This window comes from Pongo pygmaeus, chromosome 5, assembly GCF_028885625.2.
Source record: "Pongo pygmaeus isolate AG05252 chromosome 5, NHGRI_mPonPyg2-v2.0_pri, whole genome shotgun sequence".
Taxonomy (NCBI): Eukaryota; Metazoa; Chordata; class Mammalia; order Primates; family Hominidae; genus Pongo; species Pongo pygmaeus.
In genome coordinates this window covers 1,603,658-1,627,864 of record NC_072378.2, presented here as the reverse complement: position 1 = coordinate 1,627,864, position 24,207 = coordinate 1,603,658, and the positions used below count along the sequence as shown (strand labels likewise).

Genomic DNA, 24,207 nt, shown 5'->3' with positions numbered 1-24,207 from the left:
ATTTTTTGAGAAAAGGCTGGTCTCTAACTCCTGACCTCAGGTGATCCACCTGCCTCGGCTTCCCAAAGTGCTGGGATTACAGGCTTGAGCCACCGTGCCTGTAATCCAGAAGTCACCCAGTGAATAGTGGGGCTGGAGCTTAGTTGCGGGTTTCTGATTTCCAGCCCGAGCTCCAGACAGAGTTTCTCAGTGTGCTTCCCAGATCAGCAGCCTCCTGCTTCACCCTGGAACTTGCACATTCTCCAGCTCCACCCAGGCCTGTTGAATCTGTAGCTCTGGGGCTCAAGGGGGCCAGCAGCCTGCATTCTAATCTTCCAGAGGATTGCAGTGCACACTTCTAGCCTGAGAGATGATTCTAATCCACACTAACATTTAGAACACCTACCCCCTCTTCAGCACTACATTTCACCAAACTCCAAAGGTTTCTCAGGTGTTTACTCCCGGGTATTCCAATTGGGGAGGGAGTGTGGTATGAGTGCCCATTTGTGGATGGAAGAGGCAGGGCAGGCATTCAAACATCAAGTGCCTGTAAATTAGGAGCTAGTTGTACTGCTTTTCAAACACTCACTCTCTCCCAGTTGCCATCACTGATGAAATCACTACTGAAGAAGTCAGGAGATGGAGATAATGACCAAGAAGGGAGGAGGGGCCTTTATTCCTCCAGTTGTGCTATGGAGAAAATGAGGAGGCCTTCTCCAAGAAGCCCCGGCAGAGTGTTTTAGCAGGATGAGCAAACAGGATTAGAGTAGGGTGTCACATAGCAAGGTTCACTCTCCCTCTTGAACATAAAGCTGGCTCTGTAGCCCCACACAGCCCAGCGTGGTAGCCACAGCCTTGTGTGTCTGCTGAGCACTCAAATTGTGCCTCTTCTGAGTGGAGATGTCCTGTGAGGACAAAAGACAGGCTAGACTTCAAAGTCTTGGTACATAGAAAAGGAATGTGAAATATCTCAATCATATTTTGTATTGAAATGGTAACATACTGGATATATTCGATTAAATAAAACATCAAAATTAGCTTCACCTTTTCTTTTTACTTTTTCAGTGCAACTGATAGAAAATTTTATATTACATGTGGCTCACATTATACTTCTGTTGGGTAGTGCAGTTTTAGAATAATCCTGAAAGTCCTGTCTGCATCCACCTTAATGCACGCACTATGATGTCCATAAGTTGATATTTTCTGGTAACAGTGATTGTCAACACTTCAACCAAGAGGCTTATGACAATCTTAGGACCTAATGTAGGAATTCTAGTGGGCCTAGAATCAGTTCAGAGGTTAAATTCCCAAGGTCAGAGTTAGACCAAGAGGCAGAATCAGGTGCTCAGGATGACTAGCTTGAAGAATAAGGTCATAGAAAGGTCATAATGGCTTCCCAGGAACAGATTTAGGTAACACAGTCAGGAGCCAAGAGCATGGAGATGAAGGATCAGGTGGTCATGAGTGTAAAGAAACTTCCTTCTGCATGCCCAGAGCTTTTATGTTGTTCCTACTGGGCCAGGAACTAATTCTAGAATGGCTTACCCAGGTATCCGAGCGACAGAAGATAATTGGAAACACCTGGCTGAAGTAGGTGGCTTGGCACGCTCCAGGAAACAACCACTTCTGGGAAGTACGTTGTGACAGCAGTGGTGTTAGGGCCAGTTAGAGCATTTGTTAGATTTGGGTGACCTGAAGGTGAGCTTCCATATCCCAGGTGTATGCGTCGTGAGTTATTTTTGCCCTCATGTAAACCTGTCACTGCACAATGTTAAAGATAGATGGAGCTTACATAAAAACTGCAAGCTGAAGCAATGTTTATATTAGGGACAAGAATAATAACTTCATTGCTATATTGAAACAATCAGCTGACATTAGAGTTACCACAAGATAGCTCTTTGTGGTAGATTTTTTTCTAGAGATGGCTACGGTAACCCCTCCCATCCTGCATGTGCTTTTGCAGTGTGACTCTACCACCCCACCCATAAGGGGGAGAGTCTGTTTCCCCTTTGTTTGAATTTGGGCTGATCCTGTCGCAAGTGTGTGCGGAGGAAGTGAACTGGATAGCTTCCAGGCCAAGGCCTTCGATGCTTTGCGGCTTTTGTTTTGCCACCTTGGAAGCAGCCACCACGTAAAGAAGCGTCGTCTAGACTAATGAACAATGACAGAACGCTTAGCTGGAGAATGGCCACGTGGAGGAGAACTGAGGTGCATCCAGCACCCAGCACCAGACCTGCGAGGGAGGCCATCTTGGCCCCACTGCCCCAGTCAGTCCCCCTTGGCCATCAACACCAAGAGCAGAGAGGAACTCCTCTGAGCCCTCTTGAGTTCCTGCACACTGAATCACAAACAATCAAAAGGCTGCAGCCAGCCAGGCATGGTGGCTCATGCCTGTAATCCCAGCACCTTGGGAGGCCGAGGCAGGTGGATCACCTGAGGTCAGGAGTTCAAGACCAGCCTGACCAACATGGTGAAACCCTCTCTCCGCTAAAAAAAAAAAACACACACACAAAAATTAGCTGGGTATGGTGGTAGGTGCCTGTAATTTCAGCTGCTCAGGAGGCTGAGGCAGGAGAATTGTTTGAACACGGGAGGCGGAGGTTGCAGTGAGCTGAGATTGCACCATTGTACTCCAGCCAAGGAGACAAAAGCGAAACTCCATCTCAAAAAAAAAAAAACAGAACAAAAGGCTGCAGCCATGAAGCTTTGGGATGGCTTATTAAGCATCAGCAGACAGTGAAACAGCCTTTGTTTATATGTGTATTTCTCATTAAGGTTCTTTCATACGTTATTTACATGGTCACATAATTGGGGTATATATTGTTTATGGTAATTCTGTTCATATCCTTCGCCCACTTTTGGATAGGGTTGTTGTTTTCTTTTACGTTTGTTTAAGTTCCTTATAGATTCTGGATATTAGCCCTTTGTCAGATGGATAGATTGCAGAGTTTTTCAACCATTCTGTATGTTGCCTGTTTACTCTGATGATAGTTTCTTTTGCTGTGCAGAAGCTTTTTAGTTTAATGAGATCCCATTTGTCAATTACGGCTTTTGTTTCCATTGCTTTTGGTGTTTTAGTCATGAAGTCTTTGCACATGCCTGTGTCCTGAATGGTATTGCCTAGGTTTTCTTCTAGGGTTTTTATTGTTTTAGGGCTTACTTAAGTCTTTAATCCATCTTCAGTTAATTTTTGTATAAGGCATAAGGAAGGGGTCCATTTTCAGTTTTCTGCATATGGCTAGCCAGTTTTCCCAGCACCATTTATTAAATAGGGAATCCTTTCCCCATTGCTGTTTTGGGTACAGTGGTCTTGCAGTATAGTTTGAAGTCAGGTAGTGTGGTGCCTCCAGCTTTGTTCTTTTTGCTGAGGATTGTCTTGGCTATATGGGCACTTTTTTGGTTCCATATGAAATTTAAAGTAGTTTTTTCTAATTCTATAAGAAAGTCAGTGGCAGCTTGATGGGGATAGCATTGAATCTACAAATTACTTTGGGCAGTATGTCCATTTTCACGATATTGATTCTTCCTATCCATGATCATGGAAAGTTTTTCCATTTCTTTGTGTCCTCTCTTCTTTCCTTGAGCAGTGGTTTATAGCTCTCCTTGAGGTCCTTCACATCTCTTGTAAGTTGTATTCCTAGGTATTTTATTCTCTTTGTAGCAATTGTGAATGGGAGTTCACTCATGATTTGGCTGTCTATTATTGGTATATAGGAATGCTTGTGATTTTTGCACATTGATTTTGTACCCTGAGACTTTGCTGAAGTTGCTTATCAGCTTAAGGAAATTTTGGGCTGAGACAGTGGGGTTTTCTAAATATACAATCATGTCATCTGCAAACAGATAATTTGACTTACTCTCTTCCTGTTTGAATACTCTTGGTTTCTTTCTCTTGCCTGATTGCCCTGGCCAGAACTTCCAACACTATGTTGAACAGAAGTAGTGAGAGAGGGCGTCCTTGTCTTGTGCCAGTTTTCAAAGGGAATGCTTTTGCCCATTCAATATGATATTGGCTGTGGGTTTGTCATAAATGGCTGTTATTATTTTGTTATTATTTTGAGATATGTTCCATCAATACCTAGTTTATTGACAGTTTTTAGCATGAAGGGGTGTTGATTTTTATCAAAGGCCCTTTCTGCATCTATTGAGATAATCATGTGGGTTTTGTCATTGGTTCTGTTTATGTGATGGATTACATTTATTGATTTGTGTATGTTGAACCAGCCTTGCATCCCAGGGATGAAGCCGACTTGATCGTGGTAGATAAGCTTTTTGATGTGCTGCTGGATTCAGTTTGCCAGGATGTTACTGAGGATTTTCACATCGATGTTCATCAGGGATATTGGCCTAAAATGTTCTTTTCTTGTTGTGTCTCCACCAGGTTTTGGTATCAGGATGATGCTGGCCTCATAAAATGAGTTAGGGAGGATTCCCTCTTTTTCTATTGCTTGGAATAGTTTCAGAAGGAATGGTACCAGCTCCTCTTTGTACCTCTGGTAGCATTTGGCTGTGAATCCATCTGGTCCTGGACTTTGGTTGGTTGGTAGGCTATTACTGCCTCAATTTCAGAACTTGTTGTTGGTCTATTCAGGGATTTGACTTCTTCCTGGTTTAGTCTTGGGAGGGTGCATGTGTCCAGGAATTTATCCATTTCTTCTAGAATTTCTAGTTTATTTGCATAGAGGTGTTTATAGTATTCTTTGATGGTAGTTTGTATTTCTGTGGGATCAGTGGTGATGTCCCCTTTATCATTTTATATTGTGTCTGTTTGATTCTTCTCTCTTTTATTCTTTATTGTTCTGGATAGCAGTCTACCTATTTTGTTGATCTTTTCAAAAAAACCAGCTTCTGTATTCATTGATTTTTTGAATGGTTTTTTGTGTCTCTAATCTTCTTCAGTTCTGCTCTAATCTTAGTTATTTCTTGTCTTCTGCTAGCTTTTGAATTTGTTTGCTCTTGCTTCTCTAGTTCTTTTAATTGCGATGTTATGGTGTTGATTTTACATCTTTTCTGCATTCTCCTGTGGGCATTTAGTGCTATAAATTTCCCTCTAAACACTGCTTTAACTGGGTCCCAGAGATTCTGGTGCATTGTGTCTTTGTTCTTGTTGGTTTTAAATAACTTATTTAGTTCTGCCCTAATTTTGTTATTTACCCGGTAGTCATTCAGGAGCAGGTTGTTCAGTTTCCATATATTTGTGCGGTTTTGAGTGAGTTTCTTAATCCTGAGTTTTAATTTGATTGCACTGTGGTCTGAGAGACTGTTATGATTTCCATTCTTTTGCATTTGCTGAGGAGTGTTTACTTCCAATTATGTGGTCAGTTTTAGAATAAGTGGAATGTGGTGCTGAGAAGAAATTATATTCTGTTGATTTGGGGTGGAGAGTTCTGTAGCTGTCTATTAGATCCGCTTGGTCCACAGCTGAGTTCAAGTCCTCAATATCCTTGTAAATTTTCTCTCTCAATGATCTAATATTGACAGTGGGGTGTTAAAGTCTCCCACTATTATTGTGTGGGAGTCTAAGTCTCTTTGTAGGTCTCTAAGAACTTGCTTTATGAATCTGGGTGCTCCTGTATTGGGTGCATATATATTTAGGACAGCTCTTCTTGTTGCATTGATCCCTTTACCATTATGTAATGCCCTTCTTTGTCTTTTTTGATCTTTGTTCATTTAAAATCTGTTTTATCAGAGACTAGGATTGCAACCCCTGCTTTTTTTTCGTTTTTGCTTTCCATTTGCTTTGTAAATATTCTTCCATCCCTTTATTTTGAGCCTATGTGTGTCTTTGCACATGAGACGGGTCTCCTGAATACAGCACACCAATGGGTCTTGACTCTTTATCCAGTTTGCCAGTCTGTAAGTTTTAATTGGGGCATTAAGCCCATTTACATTTAAGGTTCCTATTGTTATGTGTAAATTTGATCCTGTCATTATGATGCTAGCTGGTTATTTTGGCCATTAGTTGATGAAGTTTCTTCATAGTGTTGATGGCCTTTACAATTTGGCATGTTTTTGCAGTGGATGGTACCAGTTTTCCCTTTCCATATTTAGGGTTCCTTCAGGAGCTCTTGTAAGGCAGGCCAGGTGGTGACAAAATCTCTCAGCATTTGCTTGTCTGTAAAGGATTTCATTTCTCCTTCGCTTTTGAAGCTTACTTTGGCTGGATATGGAAGTCTGAGTTGAAAATTCTTTTATTTAAGAATGTTGAATATTGGCCCCACTCTCTTCTGGCTTGTAGGGTTTCTGCCGAGAGATCTGCTGTTAGTCTGATGGGCTTCCCTTTGTGAGTAACCCGACCTTTCTCTCTGGCTGCCCTTAACATTCTTTCCTTCATTTCAACCTTAGTGAATCTGACGATTATGTGTCTTGGGATTGCTCTTCTTGAGGAGTATCTTTGTGGTGTTCTCTTTATTTCCTGAATTTGAATGTTCACCTGTCTTGCTAGATTGGGGAAGTTCTCCTGGGTAATATCCTGAAGAGTGTTTTCCAACTTGGTTCCATTCTCCCCATCACTTTCAGGTACACCAATCAAAGGTACGTTTGGTCTTTTCACATAGTCCCATATTTCTTGAAGGCTTTGTTTGTTCCTTTTCATTCTTTTTTCTCTAATCTTGTCTTCATGCTTTATTTCATTAAGTTGATCTTCAATCTCTGATATCCTTTCTTCCACTTGATTGATTTGGCTATTGATACTTGTGTATGCTTCACGAAGTTCTCATGCTGTGTTTTTCAGCTCCATCAGATCATTTATGTTCTTCTCTAAACTGGTTATTCTAGTTAGCAATTCATCTAACATTTTCTCAAGGTTGTTAGCTTACTTGCATTGGGTTAGAACATGCTCCTGTAGCTCAGAACAGTTTGTTGTTACCCGCCTTCTGAAGCCTACTTCTGTCAATTCATCAAACTCATTCTCTGTCCAGTTTTGTTCCCTTGCTGGCGAGGAGTTGTGATCCTTTGGAGGAAGAGAGGCATTCTCGTTTTTGGAATTTTCAGCCTTTTTGCACTAGTTTTTCCTCATCTTCGTGGAGTTATCTACCTTTGATCTTTGATGTGGGTGACCTTTGGATGGAGTTTTTGTGTGGACGTTCTTTTTGTTGATGTTGATACTATTTCTTTCTGTTAGTTTTCCTTCTAACAGTCAGGCCCGGCTGGGCACGGTGGCTCATGCCTATAATCCCAGCACTTTGGGAGCCTGAGGCAGGTGGATCACGAAGTCAGGAGATCAAGACCATCCTGGCCAACATGGTGAAACCTCATCTCTACTAAAAATACAAAAATTAGCTGTGTGTGGTGGTGTGTGCCTGTAATCCCAACTACTTGGGAGGCTGAGGCAGGAGAATCACTTGAACTTGGGAGGCGGAGGTTGCAGTGAGCCGAGATCGCGCCATTGCACTCCAGCCTGGCAACAGAGTGACACTCCATCTCAAACAAGCAAACAAACAAATGAAAAAACAGGCCGCTCTGCTGCAGGTCTGCTGGAGTTTGCTGGAGGTCCACTCCAGACCCAGTTTTTTTCGGTATCACCAGCAGAGGCTGCAGAACAGCAAAGATTGCTGCCTGTTCCTTCCTCTGGGGCTTCGTTCCAGAGGGGCACCCGCCAGATGCTAGCCAGAGCTCTCCTGTGTGAGGTGTCTGTCAACCCCTGCTAGGAGGTGTCTCCCAGCCAGGAGGCATGGGGGTCAGGGACCCACTTGAGGAGGCAGTCTGTCCCTTAGCAGAGCTCAAGTGTTGTGCTGGGAGATCTGCTGCTCTCTTCAGAGCCGGCAGGCAGGAACGTTTAAGTCTGCTGAAGCTGCACCCACAGCAACCCCTTTCCTCAGGTGCTCTGTCCCAGGGAGATGGGGGTTTTATCTATAAGCCCCTGACTGGGGTTGCTGCCTTTCTTTCAGAAATGCTCTGCCCAGAGAGGAGGAATCTAGAGAGGCAGTCTGGCCACAGCAGCTTTGCCAAGCTGCGGTGGGCTCCGCCCCATTCGAACTTTCTGATAGCTTTGTTTCCACTGTGAGGGGAAAACCACCTACTCAAGCCTCAGTAATGGCAACGCCTCTTCCCCCACCAAGCTCTGGCGTCCCAGGTCGACTTCATACTGCTATGCTGGCAGCAGGAATTTCGAGCCAGTGGATCTTAGCTTGCTGGGCACCATGGGGGTGGGATCCGCTGAGCAAGACAACTTGGCTCCCTGGCGTCAGCCCTCTTTCCAGTGGAGTGAACGGTTCTTTCTCACTGGTGTTCCAGGCACCACTAGGATATGAAAAAAAAACGCCTGCAGCTAGCTCGGTGTCTGCCCAGTTTTGTGCTTGAAACCCAGGGCCCTGGTGGTATAGGCACCTGAAGGAATCTTGTGGTCTGTGGGTTGCAAAGACCATGGGAAAAGCGTAGTATCTGAGCCGGAATCCACCATTCCCCATGGCACAGTCCCTCAAGGCTTCCCTTGGCTGGGGGATGGAGTTCCCCAACCCCTTGCGCTTCCCGGGTGAGAGAATGCCCCACCCTGTTTCGGCTCACCCTCCATGGGCTGCACCCACTGTCTAGCCAGTCCCAATGAGATGAGCCAGGTACCTCAGTTGGAAATGCAGAAATCACCTGACTTCTGCATTGATCTCACTGGCAGCTCCAGACTGGAGCTATTCCTATTCAGCCATCTTCAAGAAATACATTTTTAAATGACTAAATATAAGGACATTTTCATTCAACACTCCTTTTTTTGAAACCCTCTGAAATCAAGAAAAATAATAAAATAAAGCTAAGAGGAAACTTCTGCTTCATTATAACAATGAAACTGGATACAACTTGAAATATGAGGTATTAATAATTTGAGGCTGGTGACTCAGTCCTTTAGTCCCAGCCCTTTGGGAGGCCAAGGCAGGAAGATTTCTTGAGGCCAGGAACAATGTAGCCCATACATACATTTTTAGTATTTTTGTGTACTAAAAATTAAAAACATTAGCCAAATGTGGTGGTGCATGCCTGTAGTCCCAGCTTCTTGGAAGGCTGAAGCTGGAGGATCACTTGAGTCCAGGAGTTCAAGGCTGCAGTGAGCTATGATCATGCCACGGCACTACAGTCTGGGTGACAGGGTAAGACCCTGTCTACAAAAAAAATGAAAAAGTATTTGAGACAGATACCATGAAATTTGAAGAAAATTTAGAGCAGATGTTAGGAACTATACACACAGGCTGTGAATTTTGTGCAAAATAATTTCAGTCCTAAAAAACCCATAAAATATTACCTATTAGAGAGAAGTGGAAAATATCCTCATAGATACCCACTTGTACACTACACAGTGGCAAGAAGGTGTTGCTGAAGGAGAAGACAATTTCTTTTTTTTTATGTTTAATTTTTTTTTTTTTTTTTGAGATAAAGTCTCTGTCACCCATGCTGGAGTGCAGTGGCACGATCTCAGCTCACTGCCACCTCCGCCTCTGGGGTTCAAGCGATTCTTGTGCCTCAGCCTCCCAAGTGGCTGGGATTACAGGTGCCCCCGGCCCCACCACGCCCAGCTAAGTTTTGTATTTTTTGTAGAGACGGGGTTTTGCCATGTTGGCCAGGCTGGTCTTAAACTCCTCACCTCAAGATATCCGCCTGCCTCAGCCTCCCAAAGTGCTAAGATTGCAGGTGTGAGCCACCACAGCCAGCCAGAAGCCAATTTTGTTGTCACTGGCATAACTTCCTAGCCAAGGAACACTGCAGATTGTGATCTGGGGTGAAGGCAAAGTGAAAGCAAACATCGCCAGATAGCACTAGGGTAGCCCTACAATTCATGGACTCCTTTCCACTAATCACACTCACCAGCAAAATCTTGAGAAATTGTGGCAGCCATGTCCTGGGGCAAAGCATGCAGTGAAGTTGGTAGAGGGCTTTCAGAGAAGCCTGAATTAAAGCTGCAGGCTGTCCTCAGTGTACTTTCCTGTTCCCCCTCCTAAGATATTCTTCAGCGAACAGCCAGCCTTGTTCAAGTATAATAAAAAGTAAAAAGGCACTACCCCAGAATCTATGCTTGAGTGTGAGTGGGGAAAGGATTGCAAGAAGAAGAAAAGGAACATAAGCAAAACAGATGCATTGTGCATATCATAAGGGGTATCATTCAAAAAAATTAGCCGCTGGAGCTTGGGTAATTGTTCTCTGTAGAGTCAAAGAAATTACAGGCAACATATTTTTGTTAAGTTTGCTGAAAGCAAAGGTGGGCAAATCATAGTCCATGGGCCTTGTAACTGTTTTATTGGAACACAGTCATACCCATTTGATTCCATTTTGTCCATGGCTGTTTTGTGCTACAACAACAGAGACACAGAGACCATATGGTTCACAAACCTAAAATACTTACTATCTGGCTTTATAAGAAAAAAGTTGTCTGTTTCCTGGCTTAAATAAAGTCACAAAAAGATAAAAAGCAACCTGGTAGTAAACAGGAAAAGTATGGAAGAGAAAAAAACCCTTACAGAAATTGAAACCATGTTACCAACAAAATATAAAATAAATTTTACTAAAACAATTGGGTGAACAGGCTGGAGGAAATCAGGTAAATCAATATGAAACAAAACCCAAAAATGATTAGCTCAGAGGTGATAGATGTAAAAGATAGAACAAAAGAGATAATATGCATAATTGGTGTGCATGAAAAAGAAATGGAATAGAAGAGATAAGATATATTCAAAGATAAATAGAAGAAATAAATATATAACTAAAATCTGCAAATTGAAAGAACAGATAATATCCTAGAAAACTGATTCAGAATGCTTAACACAAGACTAGGAGCTGTTCGATTTTATATTGTTTCTAGGGAAGAGAAACATTAACCCCAACTTGGAGTTTTTAGCTGCGTATTCCTGGCTAGAGTTAAAAGATAAAGGGCAAAACAAATTTTGACATTGCCTCTTTCTTTCATTACATGTGGTGTTGATATAGAATGATATGTTAGCAAAGAAAGAAGCAAGAGCTATATGGCTTTCTGGGTTGTGTTCTTTTATTTTTGGTCCTTTTATTAATTTATTATCTTTTTTTTTCTGTTCAGTCACATCATATCTTTAAAACGTCTAAAAGTTCCTTAATCTAAGGAATCCGTGTGACACAGTGTTTTTGCCCAGGAAGAAAATAGACATAGCCCTAAGGCCAGACTTCAGTTTTACACTGTATGTTTTTATTAGTATAGTTTTATGAATTAAAACTAACCCAAAGACCTAAGACCTACCTCTGTGGATTCCACAAAGAATAAGGCCTGGCTGACCACAAGACTACTGGAGGTCCTGACTCCAACTAAATACCAGGCTGCCATCATGAAAACAGCTACTAAATAATGTTTAGAGATGAAATGCATACGAATGGCTACACCCTGGGCATCCTTCCTCTGGAACTTTAATTTCCATTTGTTCAAATTTCCATGATTTTTATTAGTTATTTCATACATGTTCTCCCCTGAAATGCGTATACATACATAAGTGTGTGTGTGTGTGTGCACACGCGTGTGTGTGTACATGTAGTTTTAAGGTTTTTGTGACAGTAGCACATAAAGCACAAAGGCACCAGGGTGAAAAAGTAACAGTCAAATAGACATAGTTAAACATAACCTTCATTAACAAATCTTGTTATTCACGGATGCCAGCTCAGTTAATAAGTGCTTGTGGCTTGTGAATACTGAACAGCAGGCTAACGTCTAGGTGGAAGCAATTGTAGAATCCAGATTTTTAAGACAAACACACATCCCACCACAGAAGGCATGCACGGAATCAGGTGTAGTCGCTCGGCTGTGGTGATGCACTTTGAGTGTTCTCCTTCATTGGTCCAGCTCTGAACAGCCACCAGAGCTGGCAGCTTCCCAAGCAGGGGAGTGGCCCTTCCTGAGCCTCCCAAACCACTTCCGCATCCACCCCTCAAATTACCAAATGGGAGACTGTGAGAGAGGGGTATCTTTATTTGACATTTTAAAATTAAAGTTTTATAGGCCGGGAGCGGTGGCTCATGCCTGTAATCTCAGCACTTTGGGAGGCCGAGGCCAGCAGATCACAAGGTCAGGGGTTCAAGACCAGCCTGACCAACGTGGCGAAACCCCGTCTCTACTAAAAATACAAAAATTAGCCGGGTATGGTGGCGCACGACTGTAATCCCAGCTACTCAGGAGGCTGAGGCAGGAGAATCGCTTGAACCCGGGAGGCGGAGGTTGCCGTGAGCCGAGATTGTGCCACTGCACTCCAACCTGGGCAACAGAGCAAGATCTTGTCTCAAAAAATAAATAAATAAAATTAAAGTTTTATTTTTACTTCTCCAAATTGGATTTGTAGAACAGATAGATTAATTGTATAGTTACAGAAGAGTACATATCCAAATTTAAGTAATATTTATACCCATCTTGACTCGGCCATCAAAAGTCAATGGTCTGGAGTCAGATTTCCCTTAAACTTCATTTGCTTAAAAGCAAAATGAATACAAGACATGATTTGAAAACTGCCCTGTTTTTTGGCAATTAAGAGGCATTTTTATGTTAAAGAATCTGAAGCCCTGGCACAGTCCTTAACTGATTTGCTTTCCTCTCTGTGAGATGAATTAAAAAACAGGAGTTTTTTTTCATGTGCACTGGTAATCAGGTCAGGACTGAAAGTAAATAAGTATTTGAGGAAGTGGACAAGTCAGTCACATCCTCAAAGGACACCAAAAGAATGCAGGAAGACTGTCTTTTTCCTCCTTCATTCCTTGAGAGACAAAGAGAGAAGACTGACCTCTAAAACATGTAACCTCAACACTGTTTCTCTAGTCAGCAGCCAAAGCTGGGTGGCGATTTGATCACAGAGTGTGGCCTGGCCATGTCATGGGTCATGTGGCCCAGCATGTGAACAGGAAGGTGAGAACGGGTGAACTTTTGCCTCAGTTGTGCCATCCATCAGAGAATAAATGGAGCACATCAACGTGTGCAGCTGTATAAGGAGGCGGATGGCTGCGTCCTTCTCACACAGGGGCCTTTGTCTCCTGGACATGATCTAGCATTACGACGGGATGCACTCAGCCTCGGCTTTGTGGCGAATTACTAACCCATTATCACACCAGAACACAGGATCATTTATCTTCTAATCCAGAGTGTCACCTGTTCTTCATTTACCAGTCAATAACCATTAATTATGCTCAGTGGAAATTTAAACAAAGCCCTATCCCTCTGTTGAAACCAGTAAACTATTCAGTAATAACAAATAAATCTGGAGTTGTATATCCTTTCTCTTCTCATTCCCAGACTGGAGTCTGGTACAATATGAACTTTAGAGGAAATGCCTAGAAATTGATAGGTCAAAGGCCACAGATAGTCTGATGGAGAAGAAAAGAGCAGATTCTTGGCTCTTGCTCTAGTAAAAGGAGAGGCCCTGACTGATCCCTAGATTCCTGCCGGGAACAAAACAAGCACCAGGGGACCCGGGCCGGTGTTTAAAGTGATCCACCATTAACCAACAGTCATATTTTCTCCTTACATTTTTAGCACGCCCTTGCCTTCTTTCACATGAGTAAAAATAGGACTTTTTTGAGACCATTCTAACACAGCGGACTGTTCCTAAAGAAATAAAATAAGCTGAGTGGTCCTGAAAGACCTATTTGAAATGTTATTTTTAGAATGGAAATTTGAGTCAAACACATTAAAGTGTATTTACCCCCTTACATCTAATCCCGCAGAAGAATGTTCAGATAGGAATTCTAGCCATAAGCATAATTTAATTTTTCCTAAAAATTCTGAAGGTATTTTGGCAAAAGCCAAAATAAGTTTCTGTGTGTGTGTGTGCACGTGTGCCTCTGTGTGTGTCCACGGGTACACTCGTGCGCCCACTTGGGTGAAGTGGGAGGCTCAGCTTAGTTGGGAAGGGGGCCAAAGGGCAGGCCCCATCCCAGTGAAGCCACCGTACTGTGTGCGTTGGAATTCATTCCAATCACTAGACTTGGGAACCTGGTCCGGGACCTCGAGAGAGGTCAGCATTCCCAGACAGATGAGGAGACAGGGCGTTCCAGCCCGCGGGAATCTCACTGCAGGCACAGACCCACAAGGAGCAGCTGCTCACTCGGCCTCTGCTTGTGCACACAGGCCTTGGTGCCCCTTTCAGAAAGACACCTTGGGGAACTTCTTGACAAACGGTGCCGGGCCTGGGCTGCGCTTCAGGTCTCATTGCTCTCCTCAGCCCCCGGTGTTTAACAGCGTTCAGGGAGCTACCAAGCCATTGCAGACTCCATCTGCTTGTGTGGACTATCCCAAAACAGTGAACAACTTGTATTTCATGCCTTTAAAAGCTCGTGCTTTATTAGTATTAGTAGTAGTGGTAGTGTAACATTTAAAAAGTGTTGTGGCTAAGTTCACCAACCATGATTTCTTGAGGCAAAATGAAATTGCAGGTATTCCATTAATGTGAACAAATATGTCTTCTCGCCAAGATAATTTCATCTGTCAGTTACTTTAGAATATCACTGACTTGAAACTATTACCATTGTCCCAAGCAGCATGCCACATCTCCAAGGCATGTAAAATAGCCCAAAATCTTGTCTTCCATAGGATTTAAAACAATCTTGTAATAGACCAAAAATACAAAAACATACACAGGAAATGACTTCAGGTAAAAGAGAAATTATTTTGAATTTTATTTTTTAGAAGGTTTCTATAAATTCAAATGAATAAAAAGGAAATTAAACTTTTTTGGTGGCATTTTCTAAGAGAAAATAGGCTGGCTCATTGATTTTAGCAACTTCTCGTTTTCGGCTTATCAAGGAACAACTTAGGGAGACGCAAACCAAAACAGTTTTGTTTAAATTTTGCTGGAACGAGAGTTCAATGCACATATCACTGGAGGCTGTGTTATAATTAAGTCCTTACTGTTTTTACCTATTTTATTTTGAGAAGTGGGTGGAAGTGATGAAAAAATAGAGATCGATTTTTTTTTTTTTGCTTCAACCTTTTTTGAAGAGACATATTCCTGTTGGATTCCTGCTACACTTAATTTTTTTTTAATCTGCATCTCCTATCTGTATTAAAAAAAAAAAATCTTTAAGGTACAGTTGCAAGATACAGGAACTCCAGGCCTATCTGCTGTTGGTAAAAGCTAACCACGGGGAGCCGGGCTGTGCTGGTATCTTGGACATGCAGTGGCATTTTTGCCCACCAGACTCCTGGCTCCTACTGAGAAAGTGTACCTGTATAGACATCCATTTTTTTTGTTTTGTTTTTTTTAAGACGGAGTCTCTCTCTGTCACCCAGGCTGGAGTACAGTGGCACGATCTCGGCTCACTGCAACCTCCGCCTCCCGGGTTCACGCCATTCTCTTGCCTCAGCCTCCCGAGTAGCCGGGACTACAGGTGCCCGCTACTGCGCCCAGCTGATTTTTTTTGTATTTTTAGTAGAGACGGGATTTCACCATGGTCTCGATCTCCTGACCTCGTGATCCACCCGCCTCGGCCTCCCAAAGTGCTGGGATTACAGGCGTGAGCCACCGCGCCCGGCTAGACATGCATTTTGATGTGGAAGTTGAGCACCTGGCCTTGAAATGCTGCCTTATGAGCCCATTAACTTTGGCATAAATGTTTTCATTGCCTCTCAGACAGCTTTTTTATAATAGTAGTACTCTCCATTACGTGGTTGTTTTTCCATTAATGATTCGCACTTATTTTGTTTTTTGACTAGTACCTTCTCAACTTTATTGTTCAAAAATTAAGCTCTACTTTTGAGGACAAATACCTGTCTTTAAATGGTTTTTTTCCTTGCCTACTATGATACGAAGAAAAATTAGACAGTGCTTTTAGAACTGCTCTTTTTGTAAATAATACCATAAAAAGGTTATTTGCCATAGACACTGCTTCACATCACATTCCTCTACTTTGTGGTCTGAGGACCTGCAACATGAGAATCACCTGGCATGTTAAGGATAAATATTCTGAGAGATAATCTCCAGGCCTCTGAGTCCACCTGTCTACGGCTGCGGCCCTGGCATCCACACCAAGATGTTCCTCATATTATTCTGATGCTCAGTAAAAGTTGGGAGCCATTGCTGTTGTGGTTAGAATATGGTATGAAATTCATGCTCATGTTCCAGCTGTCTATGTCCATATCTGATATGTGCACTGGAAAACAATGTGTGGCCACTGAGTGTGACTTCAAAATGAACTTGCCTCTCTTTCCCTCTAGGCTATGTGGTTGATGTTGCAAAATGATGAGCCAGAGGACTTCGTTATAGCTACTGGGGAGGTCCATAGTGTCCGGGAATTTGTCGAGAAATCATTCTTGCACATTGGAAAAACCATTGTGTAAGTATACCTGAGAAATAACTACTTCTAGCTCTCTGGCAGGTATGCACCTGAGCTTGCTGAAGCCTCGGTTCTAGCTGTCATCTTCCCCCTTCACTCTCCTGAAGAGCAATACAGAAAGTTTCAGTGTAGAGTGGGGCCTTTGCTCTGCTCTGCATCCAACCCTACTCGTGTTATTTGTCAAATGTTGGTCAGCATCTAAACCAAGTTTTTCCACATTTCTTTATCTTTCTTTTAAGATGTTTTTGGCCAGGCGCGGTGGTTCAGGCCTGTAATCCCAGCACTTTGGGAAGCTGAGATGGGAGGATCATGAGGTCAGGAGTTCAAGACCAGCCTGACCAACATGGTGAAACCCCATCTCTACTAAAATTACAAAAATTAGCTGGGCGTGGTGCTGTGCGCCTGTTATCCCAGCTACTCAGGAGGCTGAGGCAAGAGAACAGCTTGAACCCGGGAGGCAGAGATTGCAGTGAGCTGAGATCACGCCACTGCACTCCAGCCTGGGTGAAAGAGCAAGACTCCATCTCAAAAAAAAAAAAAAGTTTTTACTTTTATTTATTTTTAAATACTATTTTATTTATTTTTTTTTTAGTTTTAAATGTTTTATCTCAATATAAGCACCTTCTTTTTTTTTTTTTTGAGACAGAGTCTTGCTGTGTTGCTCAGGCTGGAGTGCAGTGGTACAATCTTGGCTCACTGCAACCTCTACTTCCCAGGTTCAAGTAATTCTCCTGCCTCAGCCTCCCAAGTAGCTGGGATTACAGGCATGCCCCACCATGCCCAGCTAATTTTTGTACTTTTAGTAGAGATGGGGTTTCAGCGTGTTGACCAGGCTAGTCTTGAACTCCTGACCTCAGGTGATCCGCCCGCCTCGGCCTCCCAAAGTGCTGGGATTATAGGCATGAACCACCACACCTGGTCAAAAACATCTTAAAAGAAAGATGAAAGAAATTTGGAAAATTTTGGAAATTTGGAGAATTTTCCAGATTTCTTTCATCATGTTATGTGAAATAAGCCAGACACAGAATGACAAGTACTATTTCACAGGAGAATGATATCACTCCTGTGAAATCTAAAGAAAGATGATAGAGAAGCAGAGAGTAGAACCGTGCTTACCAGAAGCTGAGGAAGGGAGGGGTGGAAAGAGGCTGGGGAGAGAATGGTAAATGGGTACGAAGTAACAATAAGATAGGAGAAATAAGTTCTGGTATTCTATCGTACAATAGAGTGACTAAGGTTAACAATACCTATTGTATATGTCAAAATAGCTGGAAGAGAGAATTTTTAATGTTGTCACCAGAAAGAAATATGAGCATGAGCTGATAGATACACTAACCACCCTGAATGGATCATTATACAACATATACATGTGTCAAAATATCAAAATGTACCCCATAAATGTGTACAATTATAATGTGTCAATTAAAATTTTAAAAACAAAAATAACACTCAGAAAAAGAGATACTGCCCAATTATTTTGTAAACATTTTGTCTCAATATACTTCCAATTTTATGAAAAAATATTAACAATTCATGGCCAAAAGTTAAATAGATTTGTTTTGCATAAAAACTTTGTGCAGGAAACTAATGACATTAATTATAGAAAATTAAGGCAAAAATAAGATCTTTTTCAAATTTTACGTATAATATGGGGAGTTGGAAAATAGCATAAAGATAAGAAGCAAGAAGATATAAAATAATCTTTGAAGTATAATTTGGTTATGTTGATTCTTTTGGCCTTCTATTTATTTTTTAAAGAAGATACCTCATTTTTCAAAAAAAATTGGCCTTATTCTTTTGTGGACTTAAAAATGCATTTTTGGATTGATTATGTTTGGAATTGAGGGGTTTTTTTATACCTTTCAAATATAAAATTTATGTTGCTTCTAAGTAACCCTCCTTTTTTTTTTTTTTTTTTTTTTTTTTGAGAAGAAGTCTCACTCTGTCCCCCAGGCTGAAGTGCAGTGGCTCACTACAACCTCCGCCTCCTGGGTTCCAGTGATTCTCCTGCCTCAGCCTTCCAAGTAGCTGGGATTACAGGCATGCACCACCACACCCGCCTAATTTTTGTATTTTTAGTAGAGATGGGGTTTTACCATATTGGCCAGGCTGGTCTCAAACTCCTGACCTCAAGTGATCCACCCACCTCGGCCTCCCAAAGTGCTGGGATTACAGGCATGAGCCACCGCACCCAGCCCAAAAATTTTAATTAAAATGTATAGTTTAGCAGAAATTAATATCTGCCACTCTCATTAATTACTTTTTTTAATAACTATCAAACATATTTTAACAAATTTATATTGTATATGTGAATAACACAGATTATACTTAAACAAGTTTAATGAGAAAAATAAGATGTAAGCATAACATCTTATTCTTTAAAAAAATGTGCACTTTTGTTTATGTTCCCTATAGGAATCAAACATGACATTTTATTATTAGGAGTGTCCTGTTATGCTCCAAAAGTTGCGAAGGATGATACACATGAATTATTGTTTAAATGTGTGAAGTATCTATGCTAATAAAGGCTTAAGCATGTGAAAGTATTTAGTAATATATTAGGAAAGGGAGAAAAGTGAATGGACTTTTCCAGCAGTCAGAGTTCTTTTGTTTTTCAGGAGCTGAAACTGAACTCAGAGTAGCCTTAGGTACCTGGTGCTCCTTCAGGGCCCCTCTGCTCCTTGGCTCCGGTGCTCCTGGGATGTTGCCTCCATCCCTCAGCTGCTCCCCATGGCAGAGGGCAGTCTAGACTGCCTTTCTGGGGACACAGCCTCACACAGTCAAAAGAGGAATAGAACCTTTAAGAACAATCCACTTAGAAAAATCCTGAGGAAGGACTGTGGCTGGCCCTGTGTGGGTCCTGCAGTTATCCCTAGACCTGTCGCTATAGCCAGCATGGGACTGGATCCCAGGCCTTGGCCTGTTTTCAGGGTGTGAGGATTCTGGGATGAGCCCCACTGAAAGTCCACTGTTTGAATGTGGAGGAGCAGGGTCTTCCCCTATAGCAGGATGCTATTGCAGAAGAACAGCAGGATGTGCTCCAAGACAGGCAGAGACAGCCCATGCTCGCCGCGGCACACAGGGAGTGGTTAGGGCGAGCCTGGAGGCATGCCAGGAGCCGCACCCCTACTCTGTTTAATTTCCAGGGCTGGAGCACTATTGCACTGAGAAGGAAACTGAGGCACAGTGCAGTTCAGTGCTCTTCCCAGGTCACACAGCGAGGGAGTAGCAGAGCCAGGGTCTGAAATGAGTATTTTGTGACCCAAGACGCTCCTCTTTTCTTTATGTGCACTCTTCATCCTTCTTGTTCATATGCTGTCGAAAAAAACTTTGTGATAGGATATTTGCAGTGAACACAGACCCAGGTCTTCATGCCTGTGGGCATCGTCTCATTCCCAGGTTATCCTCAGTGCTCTCAACAGCTGAGGGTGCTCTGTAAATACTTAATTAAGCACAAGTGGATATCCCAAAAGCCAGCGTATCCAGGAAGTCCTCCCAGAAATGCCCACTGTCACCCTGATTTCCACAGATTTCATGGTTAGCATTATTCCCTCTCACGTGGTGGGGACAGCTTGAGGGAAACCACCATGCTTCCTCCCTAGAGGCTTGTTGGAGCTGTCCAGCTAAGGATGAGGAGGATCTGCATTCAGCCGAGAACATGGAGAGGGAGAGGAGCGATTGATTTGAGTCTTAGAATCAGCGGGATTTGGTGAACGGCCAGATGTAGAGGGTGAAGGAGAGCCAAGCTCTCTAGTCTCATTAGCATTGCCATTCATTAAGCTAGAAAGCTTTCTGCTCGCTCATAGTTCTACCTGTTGTGCTTTGTGTGCTTGCCTCATATTACATGAGGCTACACCATATCAGACACACCAATCAGCATCTGGAACATTCTCACTTTTGCTATTCTAAGATCTGCTGTCTCTTCCCATTTTTGCTATCGTTTTTAAAATCTATCCGTTGTAATGTTCTCCGAAAAGGCTTGACACGTGTCGCCATCTGTATATTTAGAATCGACACAGATATTTCCTCTTGAAGCCTTTGACATCACTTGAGTAATTTGAATAATTTTTGTTTTGCATTTATTAGAAAATAGCACATTAATTTGAGTTTGGGTTAGTAGAAGATATACGGGGAAGCAGATCAGTACCACATGCAGTCCTGATAAAATGTAAGGTGACGTTTTAAATTCTTACACAGTCATTTGTATTGAGAAAGGCAGCCTTATGACAACTGCTTTCTTTTGATAGCATCTGTGTGTGTGTCTGTGTGTGTGTGTATGTGTATGTGTGTGGTGTGTGTGTATATGTGTGATGTGTGTATGTGTGTGGTGTGGGTGTGTATGGTGTGTGTGTGTGGTGTGTGTGGTGTGTGTGTATGTGTGTGGTGTGTGTGGTGTGTGTGTGTGTGGTGTATGTGGTGTGTATGTGTGTGGTGTGTGTGTGTATGTATCTGTGTGTGTGTATCTGTGTGTGTATGTGTGCTGTGTGTTTGTGGTGTGTGTGTATGTATGTGTGTATGTGTGTATCTGTGTGTGTGTGGTGTGTGTGGTTTGGGTGTGTGTGGTGTGTGTGTGTGTGTGTGTGGTGTGGTGTGTGTGTATGTGTGTGGTGTATGTGGTGTGTATGTGTGTGGTGTGTGCGTGTATGTGTATCTGTGTGTGTATGTGTGCTGTGTGTGTTTGTGGTGTGTGTATGTGTGTGTATGTATGTGTGTATGTGTGTATCTGTGTGTGTGTATGTGTGGTGTGTATGTGTGTGTGGTGTGTGTGTGGTGTGTGTGGTGTGTGTGTTTGTGGTTGTGTGTGTATGTATGTGTGTATGTGTATCTGTGTGTGTTTGTGGTGTATGTATGTGTGTGTCTGTGTGTGTGTGTATCTGTGTGTGTGATGTGTGCGTATCTGTGTGTGTGGTGTGTGTGTATGTGTGTGTATCTGTGTGTGTGTGTTTGTGGTGTGTGTGATGTGTGTGTATGTATGTGTGTATGTGTGTGTATCTTTGTGTGTGGTGTGTGTATGTGTGTGTATCTGTGTGTGTGGTGTGTGTATGTGTGTGTATCTGTGTGTGTGGTGTGTGTATGTGTGTGTATTTGTGTGTGTGGTGTGTGTATGTGTGTGTATCTGTGTGTGTTTGTGGTGTGTGTGATGTGTGTGTATGTATGTGTATGTATGTGTGCATGTGTGTGTATCTTTGTGTGTGGTGTGTGTGTGTTTGTGTGTGTATCTGTGTGTGTGGTGTGTGTATGTGTGTGTATCTGTGTGTGTTTGTGGTGTGTGTGATGTGTGTGTATGTATGTGTATGTATGTGTGCATGTGTGTGTATCTTTGTGTGTGGTGTGTGTGTGTATGTGTGTGTATCTGTGTGTGTGGTGTATGTGTGTGTCTCTGTGTGTGTGTGTTTGTGGTATGTGTGATGTGTGTGTATGTATGTGTATGTATGTGTGCATGTGTGTGTATCTTTGTGTGTGGTGTGTGTGTGTATGTGTGTGTATCTGTGTGTGTGTGTGTTTGGAGCACATTGCATTGTTGGGGCTCTTTTTAGTGCTGTGTTTTGTTCTTCCTTTCGCATCAACTTACCACTAAGTAAGTAGTGTGAAAAGGAAACACTTTTCTCCTACAATTAAAATGATAGTAGGATAACCCAAACAGGCAAATACTTGTCTTGACTAATTTTCTGTCATTAATCTTGTTAAATTTTGAGAAGAGAGTTGTAAGAGTACCCTACAACCAGGTAAGAATCAACATCTGCTGCTTGTCGTTGTGGGAGGTGGGTAATGTTTCAGACATGGAAATTGTTACTGTAGTCTGTGGTACTGAATTTACATTTTCAGTAAAAGTAACAAGGGCAACATTGTTATACATCAGAAAAGAAACCCATTTCTAAAATCCTCCTGGCAGAGGTAACAAGCTGTTTTGTGCTCACGCACCTTGCTCCCTTCATTTGACACTGTTTCCTGATGGATGGGATTTCTGGACCCTGGGTCCTAAGCTGAAGCCTCTGGAGGCTGATCTTGAAGACAGCTCCTGAGAAGGAAGGCCTGGCAGCAGGTTCCAGGGGGTGGATCCTGCAGCCAGTGTAGCTACTGTAATGCATTCCTTGGGAATTTGCAGAGCTTGGGACTGTCAGACTCACTGTGGGAGAGCACATCCCTCTACTCAGTCAGTTGTTGGTGATAAACAGAACTCTCCTGTGATGAGCCATACTTCTAAGGGTTCTATGTAGGGGCAAAGTTAGGAGAAGGAAACTCACTGCAGCTCTGTATTATTCTCTAACCTTTCAATGGGCTGTGTTTAGACCAGCCGCCTTTGATCCCTGAGATAGATTTAACTCCCACCTCAGCAGCTTGCCGAAGCTTCTTTTGATGTCCATGCTATGACCAGGTTGAGTAAAATCTGTGACACTGAGTGATGGAAATATCACGCATCTTCATTCATCGTCACTCAAAATCCCCATTAGAGCTAGAAAAAGCAGTCATGCTGAGAAAACCTGCGTAGAGTACCATGAGAACTTTCTGGAGAGACTCTAAAGGGACTCACACCTTCAAGAGTATTCACATTATATTTAGTCATCATAAAGAGGTTGGACTTTTCATATAAGCTTCAAGTTACCATTTAAATGAGGTCTTCTCTTTTTCTTCTCGCTTTCTTCCTCTCTCTCTCTCTACCTCCCTCCTGGAAATCTGAATCCTACTATCATTTATATTTCTGCACTTCTAAGATGCTTAGATTTTTAACCCTTAAAAAACAAAATACTACAATATAAGGTGATGTGTGCCTTTGTTGGAGCAACAGACTGTTGAATTATTGGCACCTGCAAGATGTAATTTGAGCCCTGATGTCATGCTGGGCTGTGGGTCTGAGGCAACCCTCATTCCATTTCATAGGCAGTTGATGCAATTCACTAGATCACGGGCCCATTCTCCTTCTTAACTAAGGGTCTGTTAGATCCTCAAAATAACTGCTGCCTTCATAAGTACTAAACAGCTGGCACAGCACCTCACACCTCTTAGATGCTCTATAAATGTGTTATTTGCTCATCTAATTTCCTCTCAATGCCAAACTAATCAAAGAGAATTGAAAGAGATTTCCTAGCCCTGGAGAAATATAGACTCTAATTGGGTGTCAATTAATAAGAACACATTATTTACAAATATCTATGCAAATATGAAGACATTGTGCAAATTTATTATATCAATACTGAAGTAATAGCCTCACAATCATGATTGGAGTTATGTCTGCAGAAAGTTAGATGGAAGCTGGCCCTTGTCCAGATTGGGAGATACGGATGATAGGAAGGAGGAAGACATTCCAGGTGGGTGGGAGGGCATGAGAAAAGGCATGGAGGCAGGAGCTAGTGCATTGTGTGTGGGTGCTGGGTAAGCTGATGAGCGAGGGTGGACCAGCCTGGCCACACTGGGCTCCTCAAATGCCTGCTCTTGCAGTTCCGTCTGCTTCTCCTGGCCACTTCCCACTCATTCTTCAGGTCTTAGCTTAGGCATCCTCCCTCTGACCAACACCCTGCCTCCACCTAGTCTGTGCTAGATGCCTACCTCCAGGCTCTGACAGCACCCTGGCTCTCTGCCGTCATTCCGTCACAAGACTGTGGTGGCCATAGACTGCAGGCTCCTTAAGGACAGAGACTTGTCTAGCTTCCACATACCCGTGTCCTTAGCAACTGGCTTAGCTTACTGGCTGGCACCTAGTGGGTGCTTGGTGAAGATTTGTGGGGGTGGGAGGAAGGGAGATGGATAGACACAGTTGTGTAGGTGAAAGAGGTACAGATGCAGATGGCCCAAAACAGTGGCAGCGACTCTGGGGGTACTTGGGCACTGGTCGTTTTGGCACTGCCTGCTTACTGTGGCCCTGCAGGAAGCCTCCATAAGTTTTGCTTTCCCCCATACAGCAGAAGCTCCATCCTTATCCACTGGGGGTGGCTAATATGCCCCAGTTTGGTAAATATAAATGAAGCAGGCAGCTAG

The 24,207-nt window shown here is 42.8% G+C and overlaps 1 protein-coding gene across 1 annotated transcript in view; it reads left to right on the top strand.

Moving 5' to 3' along the window:
- Window positions 1–24,207, top strand: part of GMDS (GDP-mannose 4,6-dehydratase) — a 616,989-nt gene that overhangs the window by 481,013 nt on the left and 111,769 nt on the right. The window contains exon 8 of the mRNA XM_054491027.2: window positions 16,115–16,233. Coding sequence (XP_054347002.1) covers window positions 16,115–16,233 — 119 coding nt within the window. The remainder of the gene's footprint in view (window positions 1–16,114; window positions 16,234–24,207) is intronic.